Below are 25,753 nucleotides of genomic sequence, written 5' to 3'. Positions count from 1 at the left end.
TGTGATAGGAAGTGACCAATATTCTGACTGTGCCTTGCTTTTGACTAGAATTGTATAGCTACAGATGCCGAGTGTGTCCCTTTGAGTCAGAGTAAGGCTTTGTAACACATCTTTTTCTGAGATCTGTTCTTTTTCGCAAGTTTCTGTAAGAGAAGTTTGGAAAGTTGCACATGGCTTTGCTGAATAGTTTGAGATGAGGGTCTGAAGTGATGCAGGGTCCCTGGGCAGGTGCACAGGTGAGCCAATTTATTGTAAAAACCTGGTCTTTTTAAGCAGTTAGCTGGTTATTAGTTAGATAGTTTTAAATCATAAGAATCATAATTCAACCAACCACCATACACCCTGATGGAAACACACTATGGTTACATAACATGATTTCTATCTCTAATTTGGCTGAGTCACTTACCCATAGTCCTGACTGCTTAGCCAAAGTAGGAGGTGTGAGGCATGATTTTACAATATTTTCCCTTTATAAGGTTTTACCTATATAAAACAAAATATAATAAAGATATTGTTCTTGAAGGCTGATATTTATGAAAAGATCTAGAGGCAGTGGCAGGTAACAATCTAACCTAAATTTAATTTGTGGTTTAAACAGGCATACAGAGTAGGCAGCCTTGTCTGGATTCTGAAAAATAAAATTATTTATTGCTCATCCTCACAAAAAGGAGTGAGACGGACAAATCAGTGGCAGTGTTTGAAATTTATGGAGTCTTGGGTTTAATCTGTGTATTAGTAAAGAAATACACAGAAAAGGCATTTAAAGCTCTTCCAGAATTCTGTCTGCACGCTACAGCCAGTGATGCAGATTTGCACAAGTGATTGTTTCCATCAAAGATCACCTTTAGATTTGGTTTATTTTGTTATATATAACGAGGGTTTTCACTGTTTTTCCCCTCTGGTAACCTTGGCAAGATGGTGAAAGTGGCAAAACCATGGTGTGCCTGGAATCCTCCAGGTTTGCTGTAGTTGATGAAGGATTCTGAGGTGGTTTTACTGAGATTGCATGAGTGGGCAGCATGGTGTGATTGGAATTCAGCAATCAGAAAGTTGAAGTTGTGTGTGTCAGAAGAAATTGTTTTGAAGGGAACAAAATCATGTTTGAGAACCTGGAGCCAGTGCTTGTGAATGAGAGAATTTAGCACTGTGAAGAAGGCTTCTTAGGTCGGAGCTGTGTGTATTTACTAAGGAACAGAGGAGACCTAATGATGATGATATGTTGTCCAAAAAAAGGTACTTCATTGTTTAACAAGATTGGTTTAATGTGTCTTAATGAGAAATGTCCCATCTGGGAGTTTTCTTCCAGAACTTTGCTGTCATTTGTTTTGAGATTTTTGCACAAGTCTCTTAACTATGAGTGTTCCTTTGTCTGGAATTGCTCAAAGGCTAATGGTAAAATCTGTTTGCTTCTATTTTTATGGCATGCTGTGAATGCAAGGGGCTTCTTTGACAATGTGGTTTAGATGCAGGGGCATGGAGTGTTTGGTTGAAATTCTTGTCCATGTCAATCATTGAGCAGTCCTGTCTTTCAGATTCCTCCCAGCATGACTCATCAGAAGCAAGTGAGGTTTCTGAGGCTGAACTCACTAGTGAAGGTCAGTACCCCACGTCATTCATTTGTCATCTAAATGGCTCTAAAGCTGCTAAGCCTCATGCTGGGATGTTGGTAGGAGGTGAGCTGTGTTTCTTGTATTTGGGAATGAGTGTCCTGTAACTGCTTTAAAACACAGCTGAGATTGGCTTTTGCAGTGCTTGCTGTGGAATTAGATTAGGAGCAGCCAATCAGCAATTTAGAAAGTAGGCAAAACATTTGTGAGAAAGTGAGCACTTCTGGTCTTACCTTCACCATTTTACAATGCTACAAGGAAATAACTCCAACATTACCTCAACAGAAAAGTTTATATAAGAGGAGTCATGAAGTTCTGCTTATGTATAAAGGCCTTTACCACAAAAGTAAAAGTGCTCTGAAAATGTTTTCTGTGACAGAGTATAAGAAAGCTGTATAGGTACAAGATTTGTCAATATGTGATATTATTCTTGCTAAGTAAGACATGGGTATTCTTGCTTGGTGACATTGGGTGCATGTTTTTCTGCATGTGATATTAGTTTTCTTTGTCTGCTCTAACCATTTGTTCTCTCTGAGGTTGGAGGAATTGTTAATTGGGCAGTCTAAAAAGCCCATTAGCTTAAGGAAGGTAGGGGTGCATTGGGAAGTGACAGGCTGAGTAGCCACTGTCTGACACTTTGCTAGTTTTGCTGTTCTCCTGTGTGTCCACTTGTGTGTGTTTAAGGCAGAGTTGACCAGTTTGATAAATTTCATTGGCACCCATTGGTTTTAGACTGGTTTGAAAGTGGGTTTAGAACATTTGAGCTCTTCAGGACAAAACACAGGTACTGTCCTTTGTGATCTAGTATGGAATGATGTTACTTCCAGTTAGATACCAAAGGTAGTCCCTATCTGCACAATTTATTCTGTGATTTCTTTTGCTGCTGCATGGTTGTTTTACAGTCATGCAATACCCAGTCCTGTTTCAGAAGGCAATGCTGTTTTCCTTAGGAAGTACAGAAGCAGTTTTGTTTTTTGCTTTACTCAGACCTTTTTGAAGGAGCAAGTTGTTCCTTCACTGGTAAGAACAGGAGCTTTCTGAAGTTACTCCTGTAAGTAATTTATTGCAAAATTTGTTGCATTGATAAGCGGAGTTCCTTAATTCTGTTTTAGTTTTGAAATTCAGAGCAGTTCCAGTGTTGCACTCGAGTTGCCTGGACAAAACTCAAGTGATTTTGTTTTTTTCTGCTTTAGATAATGATGATGACTATGTACCCCATGAGAAGAGACAGAGGAGCCCCAAGTCGGCTAATGACACGGCCAATAGTGGGAGAAGCAAAGGAATACAGTTTAATTTTGGTAAGATGAAGATTCTAGATGATTTTATTTCCCTGCTTTGTTTTATGAAAAGGTTTTAGGTAATTTTGTGCTACAGGAGTGAGACATGTTAATGCAAGAATTCATTTAAGAGCCCTGGGCTCTGTGTCCATTAATTGCAGCAGTATAATCATCATCATAGGCTTCCACTGTTTATTTTATTATTTGACATATAATTGACAACATAATTGGATGCACCAATTTGGATTTGCATTAACTTCTTTTTTGCAGGTGTATTTTCTTTCAGAAATAGGACTTCTGTGGGTATTTTGCAGCACCAGGACTTGGAGAAATAATGGATTAAAGTAGAGAATGGTAGATGCCTCCTGATCCAGTAGTTGTACAGATTTCCACCAAAACAACTCCATGTACTTTCTGTAAGCTTTATCAAGCTTTTCAGCACTCGTATCTCGATAACTCTCAACAGCACCTATAAACTGCCTTTATCCGTGGAAGCAGCAAGAGCTGATGACTGAGCCATCAAAGAGAGAAATAATTTTTGGAAGTTACTTTAACCTAGTTTTTGTTGTGTTTTTTTTAAACTTCATTTAATATGCATCTTTCAGAAGTAATCTTTAACATTTTATTTTGTACTTTTTTTTTTTATGTATCCATGCATTTTAAGCTGTAATCTGTACTGTACTCAGCAGGCACCTTTTTGCAAGTAAAAGTACACACTTCATATTTCATTTAGTGGTAACACAGATTTTACAAGAGATTCTCATTTTTGTTTGTAGTGTGACATGTCCTCCTCTTTTCTTTGCAGACCAATGGAATACGCGAATTTCAGACTTGAGAAGGGAAGTTGAAGAGCTGTTTGAAAAAAGATATGGTATGTGTTACACACCTTTCCAAGCCATTGCCTGTAGTCCTTTGTCACAGCAAGTTACAGACTGCTCTTCGGCATGCATCTTGTTCTTGGCTCAGGAGCACACTAGAACTGACAGCACCAAAGGGCTAAATACTGTTAGAAGACATAAAATTGAGGAAAGTAGTTTTTTTGATGAGCAGAGTAATTTCACAATGGGATATCTGTGTTTGGCACCAATGTGTGAAACTTGAATTTATTTTTCAGTTGTGCTCAGTCTCCTGGAGCACCTGCGTGCTCACGTATCTTGGGCACCCACATTTGAGAGAGCTGTCCTTTTCTCTGCAATTACACTGAGTCTTTAAGTGAAAGAATCTTTAGAGTGGCGCTGAAGAGAGGCTGCCACTCAGTGGTTGTTCATTTTTGATTTTGATTGTTTTACAGTGAAGCAAAAATTATATATCCTAATGGCTCTTGGAAAGAAAAAGCAGCAGATATATTAGACTTTGGAATTTGTCTCCAAATGCTGCACTTAGATATGTTTTGTGTCCACATACCACAAACTACAACAGCATCAGCAAAGATTTAAAAATAAATGCTGGTGTGCCTCTGCCATGAAAAGTGGAAGTGCTTTCAGAATAGACCTTGTGATTTTGAGTTACTACATGTTTGGGATGTGACTATCATCTGACATCTAAACAGCTCACTGAAAGCAACTTGCGCCAAGGTAATACAGTTCAGAATCTTATTCACTGTATTTTAATTGCTCTAGAAATGAGCATCATTCTTAGTGAATTGCTTTAATTTTGATTTTGATGTTTGCACATAGCAAAGTTGGTTGAAGAAAATTAAGTTGGTTTAAGACAATTTAGGAGGTAGACACTATGAAATGAGTTGCGTCCCATTATGGTATTAACAATCCCTTTCCAGCAATACTACACTTCAATAGGTGTAAGTGAAAAAATAACAGTCTAGTTGCAAGGAAAACAGCAACGGGCAAAAAGTAAAAGGAAATAATCATTAAATAAAAAATTGCTAAATGTCTGGAAGTCCATGGCAGCAATGGGAAATCTGGAATGGTGGGGTATGCCCCCCTTCCCAAGCTGCTAGTTACTTGCTTTTCATTTGTTTCAAAGATTTCATTAGGAGGGCCATGCTTTTTTCAGCAGAGTTAGAAGTGTATTTATTATTTCATTAGTGGTTCTTTGGATTTCTAAAATACACAGAAACTTCAGGAATTCACTGAAAAGAAGGGGTATGTGCCCCTACTCCAAGGCATTAATGACTTGTAAGCCAATAGTAGTAACAAATAGTAACAGAGATACTGAACTGAAATATGCTTGGTTTGTCATAAGATCTAAATAATTTAATCTTTCAAAATGCTCTATTAAGCAAAACCAAAGTAGTGAGAATCTTCACTCTAACAGGTGCAGTCACTGCTATTAAATGTTTACATGAAGGGAAAAGAGGATGATCTGCATATGTTTGCAGGGTTGCAGCTTGTTTACTGTGAATCAAAGTGATTTTGCTATTAAATAAAGTCCCTCACAACATGAATGCTTGAATGTTTAAATTGTGCTGAGGGGTTATTGCCTGTATGCTAAATACAACGTTCATCAGAGTGATATCAAAGAGGTAATTGAATAGAGCCACAAGCTAGTCTAATGTTTTTATTCTCCTTTTTCATTAAAGCTGAAGCTATAAAAGCAAAGGGTCCAGTGTCTATCCCATACACAACCTTCCAGTCACATCCAGAAGATTTATGTGTGCAAGGGCTGCCAGATGGGATTCCCTTCAGGCGTCCAGCCACGTACGGCATTCCCCGGCTGGAGAGGATACTTCTAGCAAAGGAGCGGATCCGGTTTGTGATTAAAAAGTAAGGGGTTACATTTTTGTCTCTACATTACTCATTGTCTTCTGCTGGTTCCACTTTGCTTCATTCTTCTTCATGGAATTCCAAACTGGTTTCTACTGACATATTAATTTATGGTACTAAGGAGTAGTTTTTAGTTATGTCCACTTTGGTATATTCAGCTTATCAGACCAGTGGACCACTTAGAGTGGTGGTGGAGAGATCTCTGGACAGATCTCTTCAATATTATGGACTTCTTGTCAGGGGCAGACCTCTTTGTACTGTTCACATCTCTGCAACTGCAATACATGTTGAAAGCCATTGACTTTGGGATATTTGATCCTATTTGAGAATCCTGGCCTAATTTCAGCTTATGTTTTTTTTTTTTTAATTTGCTGGAATGTTGTATCAAGGTGTCTATGGCTGTATTTGTATAAAGCATTTCCCAGGGTAAGCTTGAGGCCAACACATAGCTGCTGGTTCCTGTGGTTTAGATGTCCTTGGTGTGTCTGGAGGTGGATCAGGTAGTGTACATGAAGGAGATCTCTGATGGAGACTGATTGAAGTTTAAAGGAAGCTTCAGTGAGTAACAGCTGATGTTTTCCTGTGTTCAGTGGTGGGCCTAATCCAAGGTTTTTGAAATAGACAGGAATCTGCTGACTGCAATGGTCAGGCTCAGAACTGGGGGTAGTGGCAGCCCCTGCCTCTGTGCATGCTGCCTTTACCACGGGTGCTAGTTACTTCCATTTGAGAGGAACATAGTAAGTTTCTATCATCCTAATGCTTGCAGATAACTAGAAAAGGAAGAAGTGTAGATCTACCTTGTGTCTCATTTAAAATCAGATATCATACATAGATCTAATTAGTTATGCAATGCTGGCACCCGCTTTTGTCAAATATGTCTTAGTTGTTTACAGAAATTAATTTTTGGTGTTCATTGATTTTGAAATGTGTAACCAAAGCAGCTAAAAATCTAGTTTGGCTCTGTGAGAAACATCAAAATGTTTAATTTTTTGTTTGTTCAACTGTGGATAAAATTAGATTTATTTTGGAAACCGAAGTGTCTGCTTTGAAGTTTACTCTTCTAGAGATTAAATTTTTAATTTGTATCTTTGTTTCTGATTAAGTGTATCTCACAACTCAGAGGTAAGTTTAATGGAAGCTGTACGTCACCATTAAATGGGTAGATACTCACAGTCACCAGATATGGGTACTGGGTATGAAAAATGTTTTGTCAGTAGGGTTCCAGTCAGCTCTTATGATACTTTGGTGTTAGTTGGAATTTAGTGCTGGGGATCATGATGTCCCCTGGGAGGTTGTTTGGTTTCTCAAAGTGTCTGTCACTGTTGAAATATGCACCTTAAATCTTTCAGGCCTGAACTTCTCAATTCGACAGATGCTCCAGTGGTCAATACAGTTTCAACAGGTAGGTTTTCAAATGTGTGAGTTGTACAAGCACAGTGTGATATTCCTATTTGTCCTATATACCCATAGTCTTCTGTTGTAAAAAGTATATCAAAGACTGTATTTAAGTGAATATTAAGGATCTAAATTAAACAAAGCAGGTATACCATAAGGATGTCTATTTAACATGCGTGCAGGAAGCTTTTCCTGAAGTATAAGTTAACTTAGTGTACTGAGTCTTAATAACCTACTGTACCTTCAAGCACAAAATTCAACTACAAAAATAATAGGTAGGCTAGTAACTCAACCTTAGCTTTAACTGGACTCTTATGTGGCTTTTAAAATTAGCCTTTTTTCTGTTGTTTTAGTAATTTTTAATACAGGTGTACTGATTATGAAGGCAAAACAAGTACATTGCTCAACTTATAAAACCCCTATAGCTAAGAAAACCAGTGGTAACCAATTTCTATGGCACAGGTGTCTGAAGAGTTACTTATGTGGCTTGTCATCACTAGCTATCACTTGATAGAGATGCATGTGACCTCTGCATCTTCTCTAATAAGAGAAGAGAGCATCCTTGGGAGCTTTCAATAACATCTCAGAGAACACAGGAGACAGGAGCTGTCTGAGCCTCCTTTCCTGAAGTTTTCTTCCTGTTTGGATTCCCTCTTTCCCAGTAATTTATTATGTCCTCTGCTGCTCCCTGTGTCCACTGCCATCTCAGGAGACAGAGCCACGGAGCCCCTGCTCTCTCAGCTCCTTGTGGCTCCATGTCCAATTCCTGCTCTGTCCATAGGCCCTGACAGCTTGTGTCCCCAGCAGGAAAGGAATGGGATGAGTATGGAACCTGTATTTTGTATATGATTTTCATTTGCATTCCTGTGGGAAGCAAGCTGGTCCAGGAGAGTTTTGTAGAATGGCCTCAGTCCTGAGACTCTGAGAAGATGGATACTGGCTGCAAGACAGACCAGTTGGATCTCAGGAATGGCTGGAGAAGTGTCAGCTGGTGCTTATGCTGATAGCCCAGTCTGGTGCAAGTATGGAACACAAGTCATTGCTTTTGCATTCTGACTAAACACACGGTGTGACAGCTGGCCAATGTCTTCTTTGAGACTGGGAAGCTTCACTTGTTGGTCACAAAGACATAATCAGGAGCAAAAAGTGATTTGCATTATATGTGCTTTGAGCCTTTAAAAGCAAATTTTCATCCCATACACATGCTAATTCTGCACTGAATATCAATAAATTCTTCAGGAAATGAAACCATTGAAAAACTCCAAGTGGAATCTGCAGTTTGGAGGTGGATGATGAAAGTACTGCAGTTCTCCAGGCCAATACACTGTGTGTATTTTGTAGCAAGAGTGATGTCACTGGTTCACTGGAGTTTTGTCAGTTTTAATATTCTGTCATTATTTTATGATCATTTTTTCTAGTTCCACATTGAATCCATACTTCTTGCACACAGCGTTTATGTGTTACCTGAAAATGCAGGATGATTATGCATTGTATAAACTGAACAACTGAAAATATAACTAATATAATTAGGGAATATTGATTTTGTTCTGTGTCAGTCTCAAATACAGTGAAAGAGGACTGGCATTCCAGAGTCACCAAACTGAGAACGACAGTAGATCAACTTTTCTGTAAATTGTATGGTAAGTACAGCATTATTATCTTCTTTTCTGCATGGCTTTATATTTCTTGAAGGTTGCTTTCATTCCTTCCTTTGAATGTCTGCATGAATGCGACCTTTGTTCAGATTTTTTTTCCAAGTATTTAAACTTCTGGAAGTTCAGTGAAAAAGAATGTTTTAGTTTACTGCTTACACAAAATTCATAGTTTAAAAAGAATTTTAAGTCTTACATATACAGCTCTTCTGATTGCTCTCAATTCCTTCCTATTTGGATTTTTTTCCTTTGGTGGTGAATAAAACAGCCGTCTACTTATATCCACCGCAATATCATCATAATTAGTATTGAAACATTTTTGGGTTAATTTTTATGTTCTGTCCAATATGAAAAAAAAAGTCAACTTTGTAAGACCTAGAATAATTTTTTTTTTCATTATACTCTATAACAGATTAACAACTTTGGATAAAACAAATGTATTATGCCCCAGTATTATGTATTATGTCCAGTCTGGTATTGTGACTGCCCAACAGCAACATCATACAATATGGCAAATTTTTTACATGCAGAGACTTGGGTTTTGTTGGATTTAGATGTCCTGCATTGTTCCACCTTTTAAGAGCACAATTGCTACAGCCTGAGGAATTGGTATCAGCTAGCTTTTAATGACAGTTGATTGGCCAGTCTGTCCAGTTACTGGGTGTATTTTGTTCCAACAGCCAAGGCTTTGGGGAGCAATGAGCCCAAAGCTGTTCCATACAAGAAATTTGAAGCTCATCCGACCGACCTCTATGTTGAAGGGCTGCCAGACAACATCCCTTTTAGGAGTCCCTCCTGGTATGGAATCCCTTGCCTTGAACAAATAATTCAAATGGGCGACAGAATAAAATTCGTGATCAAAAGGTAAGTCTAAACATGGAGGGTTTTTAAAAAAAAGAGTCTAAACAAACACTCTGTGTGTAATCAAGCACTTGGTTTCATTAACTCATGAAGCATTTGGTCTCTAGTTACCAAATAGGCAAATTGAATATTCTGCATCATCAAGTGGGCATTTGCAATCCAGACAAATATGTTCAGAATGTGTTTTGCATATCTGTTAGCATGCTGACAGGTGTGAAAAACATAATGGAAAAATTCCATCTCTTCAATTCATGTCATAATAGGTAGTGGTATTTAATTTATGACAAGAATAAGCAGATTATTTGTGTCCTGGTTGCAGGCCAGAGCTGCTAAGTCACGCTTCAACTGAAGTTACTCAGTCCAGGTCAAATCCTCAAGGTAAGACAGGTGCTGACTCCAAGTGGGAATGGAAGGGTTGGGGAAATGCATCTAGATCAATGCAGGATTTTTCAAGAAGTAACCCATGTTTGATGGGTGTGCTGACATATTCTTCATGAGGGTTGGAAGGAATAAACTGATCACTGTGAATGTAGATGGCTTCCTGGATTGTGAAATCCTGATGCAGTCTGAGCTACCTTTGAATAACTAGGCTGGGTCACCTTCAGAGCCCCAGCGAACTGGAGTTATTGTCCTGGCCTGAATCAAAGGTCTGGTATCCCTTGGGATTTCACAGGTGACCCTGAGCTCTTTCAAGTCTCTGTTGGTAAGGAATTGTAAGGACTTCTTGAAAGCCTTTAAAAGGGAGAAGAATCAGTTTGGGGTTTATATCTGAATGCCTTGAATTGAAGTGTCTTGGTGCTTTCTTACTACAGGAATGTGCAATCCAGATCTCATTGGGTTTTTTAGGAGTCTGAATCTGCATGTAGTAAGAACACAAACCAGTATTCAGGGCTTCCTATGTTTTTAGCTTGCTGGAGGAAAAAATAAAAAGAAGGGATATGATTTGATATGATTTAATATGATTTAATAATCATGCAAGCAGTAGTCACCTTACATCATCACAATGTATTGTGGATTTTTTTTTTTTATTTTAGGAAAAAACTCATATTCAGTAAGAGGGTAATTAAATAGAAAAGGCTGTTTTTCTTGTGGAGCAAGAACAGGCAGCATCAAGTTTGGGTTTTCTTCAAAGTAGTAAGAGCATGTGCCAGTGACAGCAGTAAAACATCCAGCTAATAAAAACCTCTTTCTGAAAGAACAGATACAGTGGTTTTGGTTCGCCAGTGTGAGATTTCCCGGCCAACGCACCAAATCAGTGTGGTGGGTTTGGTGCTGACCAAATGCCAGTGCACCCACTAGAATATATTTAATCATTTCCTGCTGTGAGATGGGATTAGGAGGAAGGCAAAGCAAGCTCAAAACTTTAAAAGGGTATAAAGAAAACTTTATTAAGAGAAACTAAAAGAATAATAAAAATCAAAAGAAAACCTTCAGAACACTTCTCCCCCCCTTACAACTTTCTCTTTCCCACTAACAACGTACAGAAACAATTCAGTCAGTTTATCACCCCTAAAATAGTCTTTCTTCAGTTCATTTAGGGAGAGGAGTCTCTCCTGTCATGCTAAGGAGACTTCTCCACAAGAAAACAGTTCTCTCATGGCTTTTAATTTCTACGAATAGCAGCTGCCTGGGAATCTGCAATCATGAAGTCCCTCCCATATTTCACAGCTTTCCCACAACTGCTTTTATGGGCCATGTCAACTTTTGGGGTACTATTTTAAGGATGAGCTGTTCACGAGCAAAGATTCTCTATATATCTCTGAGATGATCCTCATCTCTGGGAACAGAGATCTTCTTCTTTCCCTAGGGTAAAGGGTCTTCATCACTCTTCTCTCTCTGTTCAAACTTCTCATGGGATCACAGCTACTTCAGCATCTGCTTGCTTTAGCATAGATGCCTTTTCTCATATTAAAATTTGAACAGTTCATATCCCCATACTTTTCAATGAGTTATAGGGAAAAAGAGTCTGATGTATGAATTACATTCTTCTCCATAGCCTTGCAAAAGGATTTCATCCCAAATCTAAGGCACTTCCTTGTTCTCCTGCCGTCTGGTACTAATCAAAATGTTCAGCGAAGCATTCTTTAAATCCTCATGTTCTACTCTAAAGAATGTTATTATATACACTATGATTAATTAATTTCAGTTTTGTAAGAACCACTAAAATAATTTCTTCCTGCATCTGAAGGCTCTGAAGAACAAGTTGTTCTGCTAGGGTCAGTGTTTGAAATTCGTAACTACATTTAAATAGCTTTTTCATTATGTAGAGGAAATTACATGTATCATTTAAGCTGCTATTAATAATCATTACTCATTGTGTGTCCCTGTCTAATCAGATGTAGTTGTGTTGTTAGTTTTCATGTTATTAAGTTGAAAGAAGTATGCTGAAATGTACCTCTGTATCTAGAGCTGGATGATTCTCTGACACCTATTTCTGGTTTTCAGCGAGAGAAGATTGGAATTCCAAGATCACAAAGCTAAGAAAGCAAGTAGAAGATATATTTAGTAAGAAGTTTGGTAAGTTAAATGCTAAATGAACTGTTCTGTAATGCTGCTGCATCTTAAAACTCCTCTGTTTAAATTTTACAGTATTTACTTAAGCATCAGAAGTATACTAGGACAGATATGGTAATCTTGACTCCTCTTACCTATGTTTTACTTACTCTTTCCTATAACTGACATAAATGTTTCTATAACAGCATCCTAGGCCATTATTTTTCCAGTTGTGTGATGAGATGATTGCACAAAAGCTTTTGGATGAAAAGAAGTTCTCAAAATAAAACATTAGGCACTGTAGGCCTATATTAGATATCATCTGTAACAAGATGGGCCAAGTTCCCATTTGCAGTTACTCCACAGAAAATAATAGGGAATCTGTTCAAATATATTTAAATATTTCTATCTTTTTTCGCTTTGAGTAGCAGAGCTTCTGTAAGACAAGATTCTTAAAATCACTTGAGATAAAATTCCACCCATTTAAGTTTGTAATATATAATTTAATCTTTATTTTCAGCTGAAGCTCTGGGGCTTTCAGCGGTTTCAGAGTCAGTGAAAGTTCCCTATTCTGTGTTTGAATCAAACCCTGAGTCCTTGGTCGTTGAAGGCTTGCCAGAAGGAGTCCCCTTCCGGAGCCCCACATGGTTTGGAATTCCACGCCTTGAAAGAATCATCCGTGGGAGTAGCAAAATCAAATTTGTTATTAAGAAGTAAGTTTGTGATCTAGTTATTTTTACCTCTGATTTTGAAGTTATTTGGCTTAATTCCCAGTAACTCTAGGCTTTAAATGCTACCTAAACTCTGCTTCCGTGAAACACAAAGAATATTTTGCACATATGTTTTATCTCATACAAGGACATATATTCCTCATTAAATTTCTGTAGATGTTGTGTGTTTCATGCATCAAGAATTGAGGGGGGGAAATGGTCTTGTACCTGGAGGCTTTCTTCCTTCTTTTTTTTTTTTTTCTTTTTCTTTATTTTTCTTTGCTTGAAGTAAACCCAGAAGAAAATTGCAGAATAGAAAATACAGCTTTATATTTTCTAATGTTTTGTTGTTATAGTAGATGAAGAGTCATCCATGCTTCTAACAGAACTTCCTTTTAGAGAGCTGATGTTATGTGAATTGAAACTCAACTGAATTCCAAGAAATTGGTAGCTTTTTGCTGTATGACTTGTCTTGCAATTGATTGGATTTGTTCTGTTCAACTTCTAGGCCTGAGCTTATCATTTCTCATTTGCCTCTAAGACTGGCTAGTAAACTAAAGAAAAAAGGTAAACAATTAAATATTATTTGCTGCCATCCATTTGTAAATACTTCCTTTCTGCTTCCCTAGCAGACTGAGAGATCTCTGTGGTTGAAAAATACAGGTGTTGTAAATAAAAGGCATTATTTAAGATGGTCTAGCATAGTAGCCTCTAAATATGCTATTATTTGAGAAAGACACTCAAACCATAAATATATCTGCTTTTTTACTTGACTATTCTAGTACAGAAAATGGAATTTACTCAATTTTCACAAGTTTTATCTCACTTTTAATGGCTTCAACCATTTTTAACTAAGAGCTGTGAACTGCTGTAAATAATAGTGGTGTTTTATAAGAAGGGAATAAAAGAATCTTTTCTCTGTAGAAAATTCAGATGTTAGTAATGTTGGGGGGTTTCAGATAATAAAAAGTACCAAAACTCTCCTTCACACTTAGAAAAAAACAAAGTCTTTTGTTCTGAATTAGTGGAAAATCTAAGTGTATCTTTTTCAAGAGCACTAAACCTACTTCTTAAGATTGTGAGCATCACTGTATTGTTCAGGTTTTACTATGCAGACTCTACTTAGTTCAGTCTGTTAGAATTCTTAGAATACAGCTGTTCCTTTGTTAGGTGTGCAAAATTTGTGCTTTTCACCTTGTTTTCTTCTGGCTTCCAGGAAGTAGTCCAAGGAGTCCGAAAAGGTCACGAAGTTCTTCAGAAAATTCAAGTGTCCCGGAGATTGAAGTTACTATTGAAGACAGTATGGAAGAAATAAATATTCTTCTGATGTTCTTTTATTATATTCTTCTATATTTTTTGTTCTTCTAAGCTTTCATAGCTCCTAAGTAACATACACCTCATATAGCAAACTCTTGAAGGCTCCAGATACACTTCAATATAAAAACACCTTTGTTTTTCATCTCTGAAACAAACTGGATACTGTGTAGATGATGCTTAGGTAAAATGTTGCACTTTGGCAGCTTGCTTGGCCCATTATTCCAAGCAGAGATGTGGGAAATGATGTAGTCCTGAGCAGAGAGATCACAGATGTGGTCAGTAGCATTAAATGCTTAAATACAGCTCTAGAACTTCCTAAAGGCTTTTTGAAAATTCTACTCTTGATTCAGAATTGAAGATTTCTCTAGTAATCAAGTTTGATGCATTGTTCTTTTTGTATGATGTCTTGTTTCTGCTCTCTGCATTATATATGTAATGTCTCTTCATAGGTCCTCAAAAAGAACAAAGTGATTCTCATACCAATGGCTCCAATACCATTTTGAAGCAACAAGGAAGAGAGTTTTCTTTTGGTAAGTGTTGAGGGAATTAGCACACATGCATTCCTTTAATGTTGGTATGGAACACCTGGATTACATATCAGATATTTTAAGTTCATATTCTGACATACAGTTAGTGAATGACTGAAGTCCTCGCTTTTGTGTGCATTCAGTTGTTCATTATGTGGAATAATCTGCAGTAGAGAAATCCTGGATGATACGTGGAGTATGCTGTACAAATGCAGCCCAGATCCATTAGATATTCTTGATTCAGGTGCAGAGTCAGTTTTAGATTTTTGCTGGTCTGTTACTACACAATGCTGCAGACCCTTGAAGGACTTTTCTGGTGCAAAGTACCACCGAGTGCATAAACCCAGCTGAAATGTGCGTAAATTTCATAAGATTTATTTTCATAAATCTGAAATACTGACATCCCTGTGCAGAGATACCTAGGTGGGATGTAGGGACCAGGAAGGATTTGAACTGACATTAATAAGCCATGACCTGTCAGAGCTGATTATGCATGATTGCCATGACTGACCTTCCCACTTCTGGAAAATCAGTAAAGGAAAAGCTGGACAGGACTGAAAGTCATGTAGTTGTGTTCATGAATGTAGGCCAGAGCTTTTTGGCCATGGAGGCCCAGGCCTGTTAGTGCAGTGCTCCGGAACAGAAATCTCAGTATTAAAAGCAGGGTCAATTTGCAATCCAGAAAAATTCTTCATTGTCAAGTGAGATGAGTGACTGTGTTCAAAGTAACTGTAAGTAGTTCTATGCCTCACTAAATCTTTTTTTCAGCATACTTACATTCTGAGTTTATTGGCTTATGTTTGTGTAGGAATTTGCTGTTATTTGCTTTATCTTTTTTGTCCCCTATGCTTTCTTTTTAGCTGTATGGTCAAAAAACCTGTAAGAAAGGAATTACTTACTCCTGCCAAGCCAATTGAGAATGAATGAGATACTGATTTGGCATGGGTGGTATTCATAGTCAGAGTTGCATACAGTTTTCTTGGACTTTCCTGTTGCTGTTAGACCTAAGGTTTTTTGTGGATTTTTTTTTTTCTTTTTGTTTTTTTTTTTTTTTTTTTTGGTGGTTTTTTTTGTTTTTTTTTTTTTTTTTTTTTTTTTGGTTTTTTTGTTGTTGTTGTTTTTGTTTTAATCTGCAACTTTTTTAAACTTTAGACTGAGGTTTTAGTTTTGTAGACCAGCCATGGCCCACTTAGTGCAGCCACAAGTAAAATGCTTAAATTAAATGGACATTTAATCTCACCACTAAAGTAGAAACTGTGCTAGAGATTAAAGTTCTCAGGAGAGAGGCATGTGTTTCAGGGCTGTGTCATTGAAAATATGAGGAACTTTCTGCCACTATTTTGGGTGCTGGTTCAGATGAGTAAATTTTCTGCTAACTTAAATTTGGATCACGTTTGGATTAATTTTGCTTTTAATCACTTTTACTTTATTTAGTGGCAGTATCTTTCAAAGCTTCAGGAAAATGAGGATTGATGTGGATGTAGTTTTGCAGAATGAAAGCCATTTTGCACATTTTTACTGCTGTAGTAAATTGGTTATCAAGCATAATAATTTATTAAACAGTTGTTAAAATGTTTTTCAAAGACTGATTCATTGTGTGAGTGTTGTTCTAATTCTTCCAATTTCTTCCTGGCAGACTTGTGGAATGCGAAAATCACAGACTTAAAGCAGAAAGTTGAAAATCTTTTTAATGAAAAATGTGGTATGTTTATTGATTCTTTTTTACTGAGATGCCTTTCTTATGAACATGCAGTTAAATGGATGTATGAGAGGTGTTCATATGTTTATTCCAGAGGTCCTGCAATCCTTGTGTACCTTACAGTTTCCCATCTGAGTTCATTCCCACATGCTTGCAATCCAGTGTCACATTTCCACTTGTTATTTTACTTGGTTTTGAAAATGGAGAAGTTGTAGTTGGATTACAGTTTTTTTAATGATCCACAGACAGAGTGAGTTCACATACTGGCACATCATTTTGAGCTTTCATCACTCTGCTTGTAAATGGGACTTCGTATGACTCTGCATGACTCAAAACAGGTTGGGTGGTATCTGGAGAAATGTGCTCCATTATATTCTAGAACTTCTTCTAGTGCAGGCTGTTTGAAAACTAGCGACTTTTGGAAGTCATGGCTTCTTATTCTTCTGAGTGTGGGTTTCTGAACAAGAGCACTTATCTCACCTGTCCTTGGTGCTGTTCTCTAGAAGAGAAAGAGGCAGAATGCATTGCCTGCAACAAAGTGTGTCTTGAAAAGACAGGTGTGTGCTAAGGAAGGCAGGAGCCTCTCTTGAAATGGAAAATGTAAATCCCCTCCCTCTGAATTATTATAATTTTGAAATTAAGGGGCTCTCAGGCAAAAATATGGGAATAGGAATAACAGTTCTTTATTAGGAAAAATAAAAATAAAAATGCAGTAATACAAACCCAAACCACTGCCAGAGTGAGAGCAGGCCCTGGCAGGCTGTGGGTCAGGCTGTGGCAGCAGTGCCATTCCATGGGGGCTCAGCCCTCCTGCAGTGCCAGCTGTGCTTCTGCTGGAGCAGGATCCTGGACAAGGCTGGAGTTTTCCTCTGAAGCTCCAGGGCTGCTGTGGATGGGCCTGGGCTCCCCCTGGGAATGCAGTGGGGAAGAAAGCTGCTCCTCTGGGAATGCAGTGGGCAAAGGCTGCTGTGCTGTTCCAAGGGCAGATTGGATCCAGGTAGGAATGCTTGGCTGCTCCCCTGGGCAGAGCCTCTCCCCATGGGATGCTGGAATTTTCTCAGCCATGCAGGGACACTCAGTGGCCATGAACAGAAGAGATCTCCTGGAGGGAGGATTGGCTGTGGGAGAGATAAAGAAAACTGCCCATGAACAGCAGAGAACTGCCCCAGCTCTGACAGATGGTGACAGAATACACACCTCCAGGCACATCTTGCATTTGCACCCTAAGACAAAAGTGGCATACAGATAGGATAGTCATACATGCAGAGCAAGCCAGTGGCATGAGCTGGATGCAGATTACTATTTTTCAGCAAATTACGGTGAGATTTACTGCAACAGAACGAGTTAAGTTTGAAACTGTTAATTTTCTTCCTGCAGACTCATAGCTGTCACCAAAAAAGGCAAAGCCTGCTGGTTCTACCTAATCAAGTATATATGTGCCAACTGCTCTATTGCATTTTTGCCAGAGGTATTCTATTTCTGTACACATCAGTTGCCTAACTGGTGCCTCATTTGCTCTGTTGCATTTCAGGGGAGGCGCTGGGACGCAGTGAGCCAGTGAAGGTGCCATATGCACTGTTTGATTCCTACCCAGAGGATTTCCACGTGGAAGGGCTACCTGAGGGGGTGCCCTTCCGACAGCCTACAACTTTTGGGATTCCAAGACTAGAGAAGATCCTGAGAAATAAATCCAAAATAAAATTTATTATTAAAAAGTAAGATTCCCATATGTCTTTAATAATCTGTTCTATGAGAATTGAAATGTAGACCCAAAAATGAAATTCTGTTGCCAAGTTGCTAAATTACTCTATAAAATACACACTGGAATATTTTTAGTACTTGAGGAAATGGTCAGAAAGCTCTTGTGCCAGTGGAACAAGATACAATAATCTTTTTGTTCTGAAAGACTCTTAGACTTTGTTGTGAGAGGGAAGAGCAAATCCATATTTCTTAATCCATCACAATTATCACATCACTGGTTTAGTTCCTACTGCAAGGATCACTTATGGGCTGCTCATAAAGCTTGTTGGTTGTGCATTGAGAGCTGAGGAATGGAGATTATTTTAATGAGAGCTGTAAGAACTTTCTTTTGTGTAGAACAGGCTTAGATATTCCTGTGCCAGTGCAGAAACAGTGGCAAGAGAAGTTACAAGGACAGGTAGTGACAGAACAAGGGAGAATGGCTTTAAGCTGACAGAGAGCAGGGTAAAATTAGATGTTTGGAAGGAATTTTCACTGGGAAGGGTGGTGAGGCCCTGACCCAGCGTGCCCAGAGAAGCTGTGGCTGCCCCATCCCTGGAAGTGTTCAAGGCCAGGTTAGATGGGGTTTTGAGCAGCCTGATGTAGTAGAAGGTGTCTCTGCCCATGGCAGGAGCAAGAAACTGGATGGGTTTTAGGTTCCTTCCAACCCAAACCAGTCTAATATTCTGTGATTCTGGGAAGTTATGGAGCCTCTCAGTCATTGCATTCTTGACTGTCTCTTTGGCTGAGAGGATATCAATTAGTTACCATTTTTAGAAAATGGGATTTTCTTTAATGTTGATGTTATAATTTTATTATTGTATGTAAAATGTTCAATCTGTTTGCAGGCCTGAGATGCTTGAGGCAGCTATCAAAGAAAGTTCTGATAGAAGCCCCCAAGGTGAGTTTTGCAACTGCTTAGCTTTCCAGATAACAGTTTATTTCAAAGGTTGAATATTAATTATGAGAGCAGCATGGTGTTAATAAATTCCTGAAAGATTTATTCTACATTGCAGTTGCTTTGTTTGTTTGCTTGTTTGTTTATTTTTAAGATGGGATAAGCACTTACCAGTTACAGATTAAATATAGCTCTAAAAAGGGAGTATTAATTTTTTAAAGTTATTCACATATAATTGTGCCTGTAATGTATTCTTTACTACATGCTATTAAAATGTAGCCAGTAATGTAGGATTCACAGGATTTATTCAGGTCTAGAGATAAATTATTTACTCCTAGTATGTAGATCATCTAAATGACACACGCACCAGAGACAGGAGTGCAGATAGCCAGTAGAAAATTGTGTCAGGTAGGTAGGTCATGGAATAGATGCTCCCATTTTGAAGCTGAAACTAGGCCCTCTTTGAAAACTTTGCCAATATTTGTTGTTTTGCAATATTTTCTTTATAGATGAGACTGAAGATTTTGAGCTCTCTATAAATGTTTTCTAAATTAATCCTCTTAGGAAAAAATAATTCCCCCAGTACAGCCAATACAGCAAGGACCACAAAAAACACAGTGAAAACAGCTGCAAGTGTTGAAGACCTAAACATTGTTAAAGTAACCATAAAAGGTGTGTATACTGGCTGGTTTGACATCATAATACTTGTGCTTATATTCTTCATGATATCTGCTTAGTTTGATATTTTCCTACAGTCAAGCTGGTTTGCTGAAGTACAAGTACAGTCAAGAAAGAACATAAGTTACCTTTTGGTTTTGCTGAGATGTTAAATATTATCTAACACTCATCAGTGACATCTCTGGAATATTCTTAGTCCAACCACCTGTTAAGAAGGATCCACATTTTTATGATGCAATAATTTAAGTATTGACTTGCAGTTCTTGGCAACTTCCAGATGTTAGTAGTTGAACTGAAATGAATGACTGTGCAGGCTGAACTGCTTTGTCTTAACACCAATTTCTGCTTTATTTGTTGCATACTATGGCCATCCACTGAATGATCACTTTGCTTTTACCTTTACATACCATTCGATGTTCCATAAGAAAGTAAAATACAATTTGTTGGTTTAAATTACTTTACAAAATCATCTCTAGACATTTCTAGATTCATTCCTGGAAGTGTTCAGGGCCAGGTTAAGTGGGGCTTGGAGCAACCTGGTCTAGTGGAATGTGTCCCTGCCCATGGCAGGGGTTTGGAACTGGATGATCTTTAAGGTCTCTTCCAAATCAACCATTCTAGGATTCTGTAATTCCTTAGCAACCATCTACTTGTGTGTATTTCTACAATTTGGTGTTACTACTAAAATGGGGAACAAAGACTGTGCCTGTTCAGAAGCTCTTGGGTATACCTGCTTTGAGTAAACATGCAAGGATAAACAAGCTTCAGGGGGGGAAATCTGTGCTTAATTCTCATGACATTCTAACAATTTCTTCCAGATGATGAAAGTGAGCCACTGCCAAAAGCAGAAAATGCCAGACAATTGAGAGAGCAAGTAAATGAGCTTTTTAGCCAGAAATTTGGTAATTGCTTCTTACTCCATGTTTTTATATAGGTGTGAGTGCAATTAATGTTGTTCATACTGCAGTTACTGAATGAATATTCACTCACAGTGAATGATGTATATGGTCGTTAAAATGAACAAATTTGAGAATTGCATATGAATGTTGTGCTTTGACTCCAAAAAGAATCTTTTGTAAGTGATGTAGACAGTTTGGTATATTAAACAAAGTCCTAAGAGTCTAGATTGCTTCAGGGTTCCCCTTCCCTTTTCCTTTCTTCTGTGTCAGCATGGATGAAGTATTTATTTTGCTGGCAGTCCATGGTTCTTCTCAGGGCTTCATAATCCTGACCTCTTAATACTTGGAATTAGAGTAATTTTAAAAATGCAATTTAACCCTTTTGCTGTGTATAGTTTTGTTTGTTTTTTTTATTTTGCATTGTACAGTAGCAATGACCTGGGTTTCCTTATCTGAAATTCCTTCACTTGTGCTGCATTGAATTGCTTTTCATAGCATTGTGGGAAATGCTTTGATGTCCTTTGTGTGGCTATCTCCTTTTATATCCTGTTCTGTACTGTTCTCTAATAGCAGATTCTGTTGGAGCTGTGACTAATGCTCTCATAGTAATGTTTGTGAGTGTAATCCATTTCTAACACTGTAATAATTTCATTGTCAAGTGAATTTTCATCGTTTCAGATCTGATAGAAAGCATGGTTTGAATTTGTTTCTTAATCATCTGAGGGCTTTTTCTTCAATGTAATCATAAATACTGTAGGTTTGAAAATAAACACGACCTCTCTTTTCACTTAGGTGAAGCCACTGGTATGAATTTTCCTGTGAAAGTTCCATACAGAAAAATCACTAACAACCCTGGCTGTGTTTTGGTGGATGGAATGCCTCCAGGTGTGGCATTTAAAGCACCCAGTTATCTGGAACTCAGCTCAATGAGGAAGATTTTGGAATCAGCAGAGTTTATCAAGTTTACTGTCATTAGGTATGTAGTTGCCATTAATTAGATTGTGAGTACAGGCCCATAGCTGGAATAAATGTGAGAGAATAGAAGTTGTAGAACATCTTTAAAAATATGTTGGCCCTTTTTGGATTACAATATGTCAGGTCAAATGAAGCCCAGGTGTTCCTAGCATGAATGAAGGAGGACATGTCCAATTTAGTATGACAAAAGGCATATTACTAATACTGCATATTACAGCAAGCTGTCTTTTGAGTTCAAATCTAATCATAATATGTAAAAAAAGTCCTATAGTTTTCTGGGCCTTGCTCTTCCAGTCATAATATCAAGTTTTGAAACAAAAGCTCATTGGTTTCTATTCAATATTTTAAAATACAATATTATCCAATTCTAGTATAAGGGAATTTCATTTGTATGTGTATATCTCCATAGACATACACACACACACATATCCAATATTAATTAGTATGCATTAAAGCAGAACAGATCAAACTTTGGAATCATACTCAGGAGGAGTTGAAAATATAAAATTGATCCATTTCTGTAACTTCTCAAATCATAGATGACTTCACAGGAGTTTAAAAGCTTCAGTTTATCTTTAGAGAGAGAAATTTCTTAGATTTTACTAAGGAGTCTGAATTCTCAACCCTTAATCATGCATAGGTTGGACTCGATGATCTTAGAGGTCTCTTCCAACCTCATTATTCTGTGATTCTGTGATTCTATGACATATTCTAACCAAAAAGACTTTGATTTGTTTTTGAATTGAACCCTGAAGAGGAGGTGACCCCTTGCTAAGTAGCAGTGACCAAGGGAAGGGTTTAGCTCTTCCCATACATGTTACTTTTCAAAATGCTACTTTTGAAGAACCATAGTCCCTAAGAGCTATTATTTCTTCTGCTTTATTTGCCTTTCTTTTCATTTTTTAGCATGACCTCTGTTATAGAAGGTCTGGGGAGGTTACACTGGGAGGAAATGCCATGCAGTGCATTTTAGAATCAGTAATTATTTTTTTTTTCCAGACCGTTTCCAGGACTTGTGATTAACAATCGTAAGTATTTATGAGACACTGATGACAAATGTATTTTTGTGACCTACCAAGATTCATTTACTACATTGTGTCTTAGAGGCAGAGGCCCCAAGTTGTTAAGGTCACTGTATAACTCTTGCCTGTGTATTTCTCATTAAGATTTCCTGACTAAACATGTATGTACAGTTAACTTGAGGGCAGGGGGATAAATTTACATTTAAACAGCATAAGATTAGCATTGACTTGATATGAAAATGCAAGACTCTGATTTTGTATTTTTCAGCTGCAGAGTCCCAGAGAAATTTAGGATCCTGATGGAGCAACACACTTAGATGAGAGTTCCTATGTTGTAGGTTTAAATCCATCACAGTAGCAGTTAGTAAGCAAGAGCTTTCCAGTAACTGCACAACCTTGTTCCAGTGAACAATTCTATGTTCTGCTGAAACTATAACTTTTTAGAGAGGCAGACTATAGTTAGCTGAAATGCCATGGCCAATTTGTCCCTCAAAATGAAATTGCTTGGGGTAGTGTTTGTTCAAATACACGCAGCCACCAGTATATTCCAGCTAACAAGCTGAGGTCCATGCACTGCAAGTGTGAGATGTCCTCAAGAGGATATTGTAGCCAGTGACTCCCATTGACCTGCTCACAGACTTAGGTACACTTCTGAGGTGGCAGAGAAGTCTCTCTGCAAGGGGGAACCTTCTGGCATTACACATTAAATGTGTAATGGTATTTCCAGGGAATTCAGCTAGAAATGAAAGAATCCATTGAGCTGTTGTCAGGTCAGCATAAGTTGTCAACAATGTGTGTTGGGACTGGGGGAGCAGATTGGTCATGGAGCACATGAGGTTTGGGCATTATCTGTGTCCACTAATTATGATCAAAATGATCTTATACTGATGGATACCAAGGTGAACAAGTGACAGACTCTGAGCCAACTGCTTATAAGCATGATGTTTTATTCTTCATCTAAAGAACATGTGGAAACTTAAGAGGAAATTTTTGGTGCTTGCAGGCAAGACAGGCAATGTTTTTTCTGTAACAGAAAAAATTGATCTGCATCTCAATCACAGTGTTAGTAACCTGTTCATATGAGAAGTTTCATGTGATGTTTCCTGTTAGTAACCTGTTCATGTGAACCATTTTAATTGTGAAGTAAAACAATGATCATGTCTAATCTTAGAGCTACTAGAAGAAGCTGAAGCAGAAGCATCAGCACCAGCAGCAGCCACTACCACAGCAGCACTACCAGGTGATGCAGAGTGTGACATGTGTCCTTGCAGGAGGGGTGGGGTGTGGAGTTCTGCATGTCATTGGCAGATATCATTAGCAGTCATGTCCTAGGTCATGATGAGCCATTTCATTTTGAGAAATGAATAGCTGTTAACTTTAACAACTGTTAAACTTTAAATAACTTTAATAGCTGTTAAACATTAGTGGAAAGTGCCTCTACTTTCTTCAAGCTCTGTCATTGGTGTGTTCCTTGATTTGATTTTTACAGATGCTGAGTGAGCTGGAAAGAAGGATTAGTGGGGGCAATGTGTAAAGACAATTCAGCATCTATTTATTAATGTCTGCTTAGTTCAAATGTGTGCATGTCTGCATGTACAGCCAAGTGAAGTTTGCCTTCATAGGTGGCAGTGGGGTGTGGATGGAGTTTCTGCCTGCTGCCAAGCTCTGTAACCCTGGCTAGACTGCAGCTGGGACTGCACACACATCACCTATCTTAGTCTGAACAGAGAACTTAGCTTTGGGCTGGGAATTAACTAAAGTACATGTGGTTGGGCAGTTTTGCTTTGATCCAATACAGCTTTTAAATGGTCATATGCCTTTTAAAAATGTGTATCCTAAGTTGGTGTAGTGTGGGGAAAACGTCTGCAATTGACTAAATAAATCATTATACAAAGAAGCTGGGAAACTAAGAGAAAACATCTGATAAACATTTTAAGAGTAAGGGACACTTGTATGATGAAAATTATTGGAAAGAAAACTGCTGGTTCCTCTGTTTCCATGTGGAGGTGTGGGAGGGAGGAGATCAGCTGCTGGTGGTTTGTGAGCTTGCTGTAGTCTGTTGGTCCTTAACATCTGCAGTGTTAAAAAGGTTAAATGGTTTTCCCAGAACATGTTCATCCACAATCCATACAGAGACAGTAGAAAACTCAGCATGGAATTAAAGCATACTTCTTGTCCTCTGTTATGCACCTTCCCACTCTGCCCCAAAGTACACATACTTGCCATCAAAGACAATGCTTAGGAGAAGTGGTGACTCTTTCTTTAAGCTGTTCCAAATTTGGTGTATTCTGTACAAATGCACATTATGTTGTTCTGGGTCTTGGTGATATGTCTGCCACAGTGAACCATTCTTAGAAGAGAAGGTGTTACATAGTTGAATGTAATAAATGTTTGGGGATATTTTATATTTTTTTCCAGATTATAGATAGCTACAAAAATTTATCTCAGTCAAAGAGATATGAGTCTGATTGGTTAAGAAAAATTAGGTGCTTTTTTCAGGGAAAACTTAATTTTCCTACTCTGATGCATTTTGTTGAAACTATATTCATATTCATTTGACTGTATTTTTTTCTTTTAAGAGCCAGCTGAACCAAGCCAAATAGAAGTATCTCTAGGAGGTAAGAGTTTGTCTTCAGTTAAAAACAAATATTTTTAAGTAATGCTGAACAAAGTTGGCATCTGTTTTTAAAGTCAGGTCAATCAAAACCAAGAAAAGGTCTTTTATTGGTTCCTGACACATTTCTTCATTTATAGTAATAACATGCTGCATCATGTGAAAAATACTTAGCAGCAAAAATTACTATTCAAATAATTTTACAAAAGAGTTCTATGAATTCTTCATGGTTGGTGAATCATGCCTATACATAGGCTCTTAGTGACTTCATATCCTGAATGATGCATCTCGTTGTTCAGTGCAGTAGTTTCCACAATTGATGCAAGTGAGTGATTGCCATCATCAGAAACTCTGATCCATATTGGCTTGGATACACTGCGCTGGGGACAAGGGAGTGGAGGATTGTTGTTCTTCTAGCACTTAAACTCTGGAAAACATCCAACTTTCCTATTGTCCAAGAATACACTTGAATTGTATCCTTTTCAGATAGAAGCATAGAATCATTTCTTTTGGAGAAGCCTTCAATAAGCATCAAGTCAAAATGTTGCCCCAGTACTGCCAAGCTCACCACTAAACCATCTCTCCAAGTGCCACATCTACCCAGCTTTTAAACACCTCCCAGCACGGTGACTCCACCACTGCCCTGGGCAGCCTCTGCCAGGGCTT

The 25,753-nt window shown here is 38.0% G+C and overlaps 1 protein-coding gene across 10 annotated transcripts in view; it reads left to right on the top strand.

Moving 5' to 3' along the window:
• The window catches only part of GTF2I (general transcription factor IIi), a 92,864-nt gene that overhangs the window by 63,149 nt on the left and 3,962 nt on the right, over nucleotides 1-25,753 (top strand). For 9 of the 10 annotated variants that reach the window (XM_053961111.1, XM_053961110.1, XM_053961108.1 and 6 more), the window contains 22 exons: nucleotides 1,533-1,595; nucleotides 2,801-2,905; nucleotides 3,690-3,755; nucleotides 5,424-5,607; nucleotides 6,957-7,009; nucleotides 8,559-8,642; nucleotides 9,335-9,518; nucleotides 9,835-9,893; nucleotides 11,961-12,032; nucleotides 12,529-12,721; nucleotides 13,227-13,285; nucleotides 13,935-14,018; nucleotides 14,485-14,565; nucleotides 16,199-16,264; nucleotides 17,793-17,976; nucleotides 18,850-18,902; nucleotides 19,464-19,571; nucleotides 20,396-20,479; nucleotides 21,269-21,452; nucleotides 22,451-22,479; nucleotides 23,645-23,713; nucleotides 25,053-25,091. In XM_053961111.1, the coding sequence (XP_053817086.1) occupies nucleotides 1,533-1,595; nucleotides 2,801-2,905; nucleotides 3,690-3,755; nucleotides 5,424-5,607; nucleotides 6,957-7,009; nucleotides 8,559-8,642; nucleotides 9,335-9,518; nucleotides 9,835-9,893; nucleotides 11,961-12,032; nucleotides 12,529-12,721; nucleotides 13,227-13,285; nucleotides 13,935-14,018; nucleotides 14,485-14,565; nucleotides 16,199-16,264; nucleotides 17,793-17,976; nucleotides 18,850-18,902; nucleotides 19,464-19,571; nucleotides 20,396-20,479; nucleotides 21,269-21,452; nucleotides 22,451-22,479; nucleotides 23,645-23,713; nucleotides 25,053-25,091 (2,103 nt within the window). Of the gene's footprint in view, nucleotides 1-1,532; nucleotides 1,596-2,800; nucleotides 2,906-3,689; nucleotides 3,756-5,423; nucleotides 5,608-6,956; nucleotides 7,010-8,558; nucleotides 8,643-9,334; nucleotides 9,519-9,834; nucleotides 9,894-11,960; nucleotides 12,033-12,528; nucleotides 12,722-13,226; nucleotides 13,286-13,934; nucleotides 14,019-14,484; nucleotides 14,566-16,198; nucleotides 16,265-17,792; nucleotides 17,977-18,849; nucleotides 18,903-19,408; nucleotides 19,572-20,395; nucleotides 20,480-21,268; nucleotides 21,453-22,450; nucleotides 22,480-23,644; nucleotides 23,714-25,052; nucleotides 25,092-25,753 lie in introns of those variants that run through there. The other variant, XM_053961114.1, reaches the window with a different exon arrangement.

Source organism: Vidua chalybeata, chromosome 20 (genome assembly GCF_026979565.1).
Source record: "Vidua chalybeata isolate OUT-0048 chromosome 20, bVidCha1 merged haplotype, whole genome shotgun sequence".
Taxonomy (NCBI): domain Eukaryota; kingdom Metazoa; phylum Chordata; class Aves; order Passeriformes; family Viduidae; genus Vidua; species Vidua chalybeata.
The sequence above is the reverse complement of the archived record's forward strand: the minus strand, read 5'-3'. Positions and strand labels throughout refer to the sequence as shown.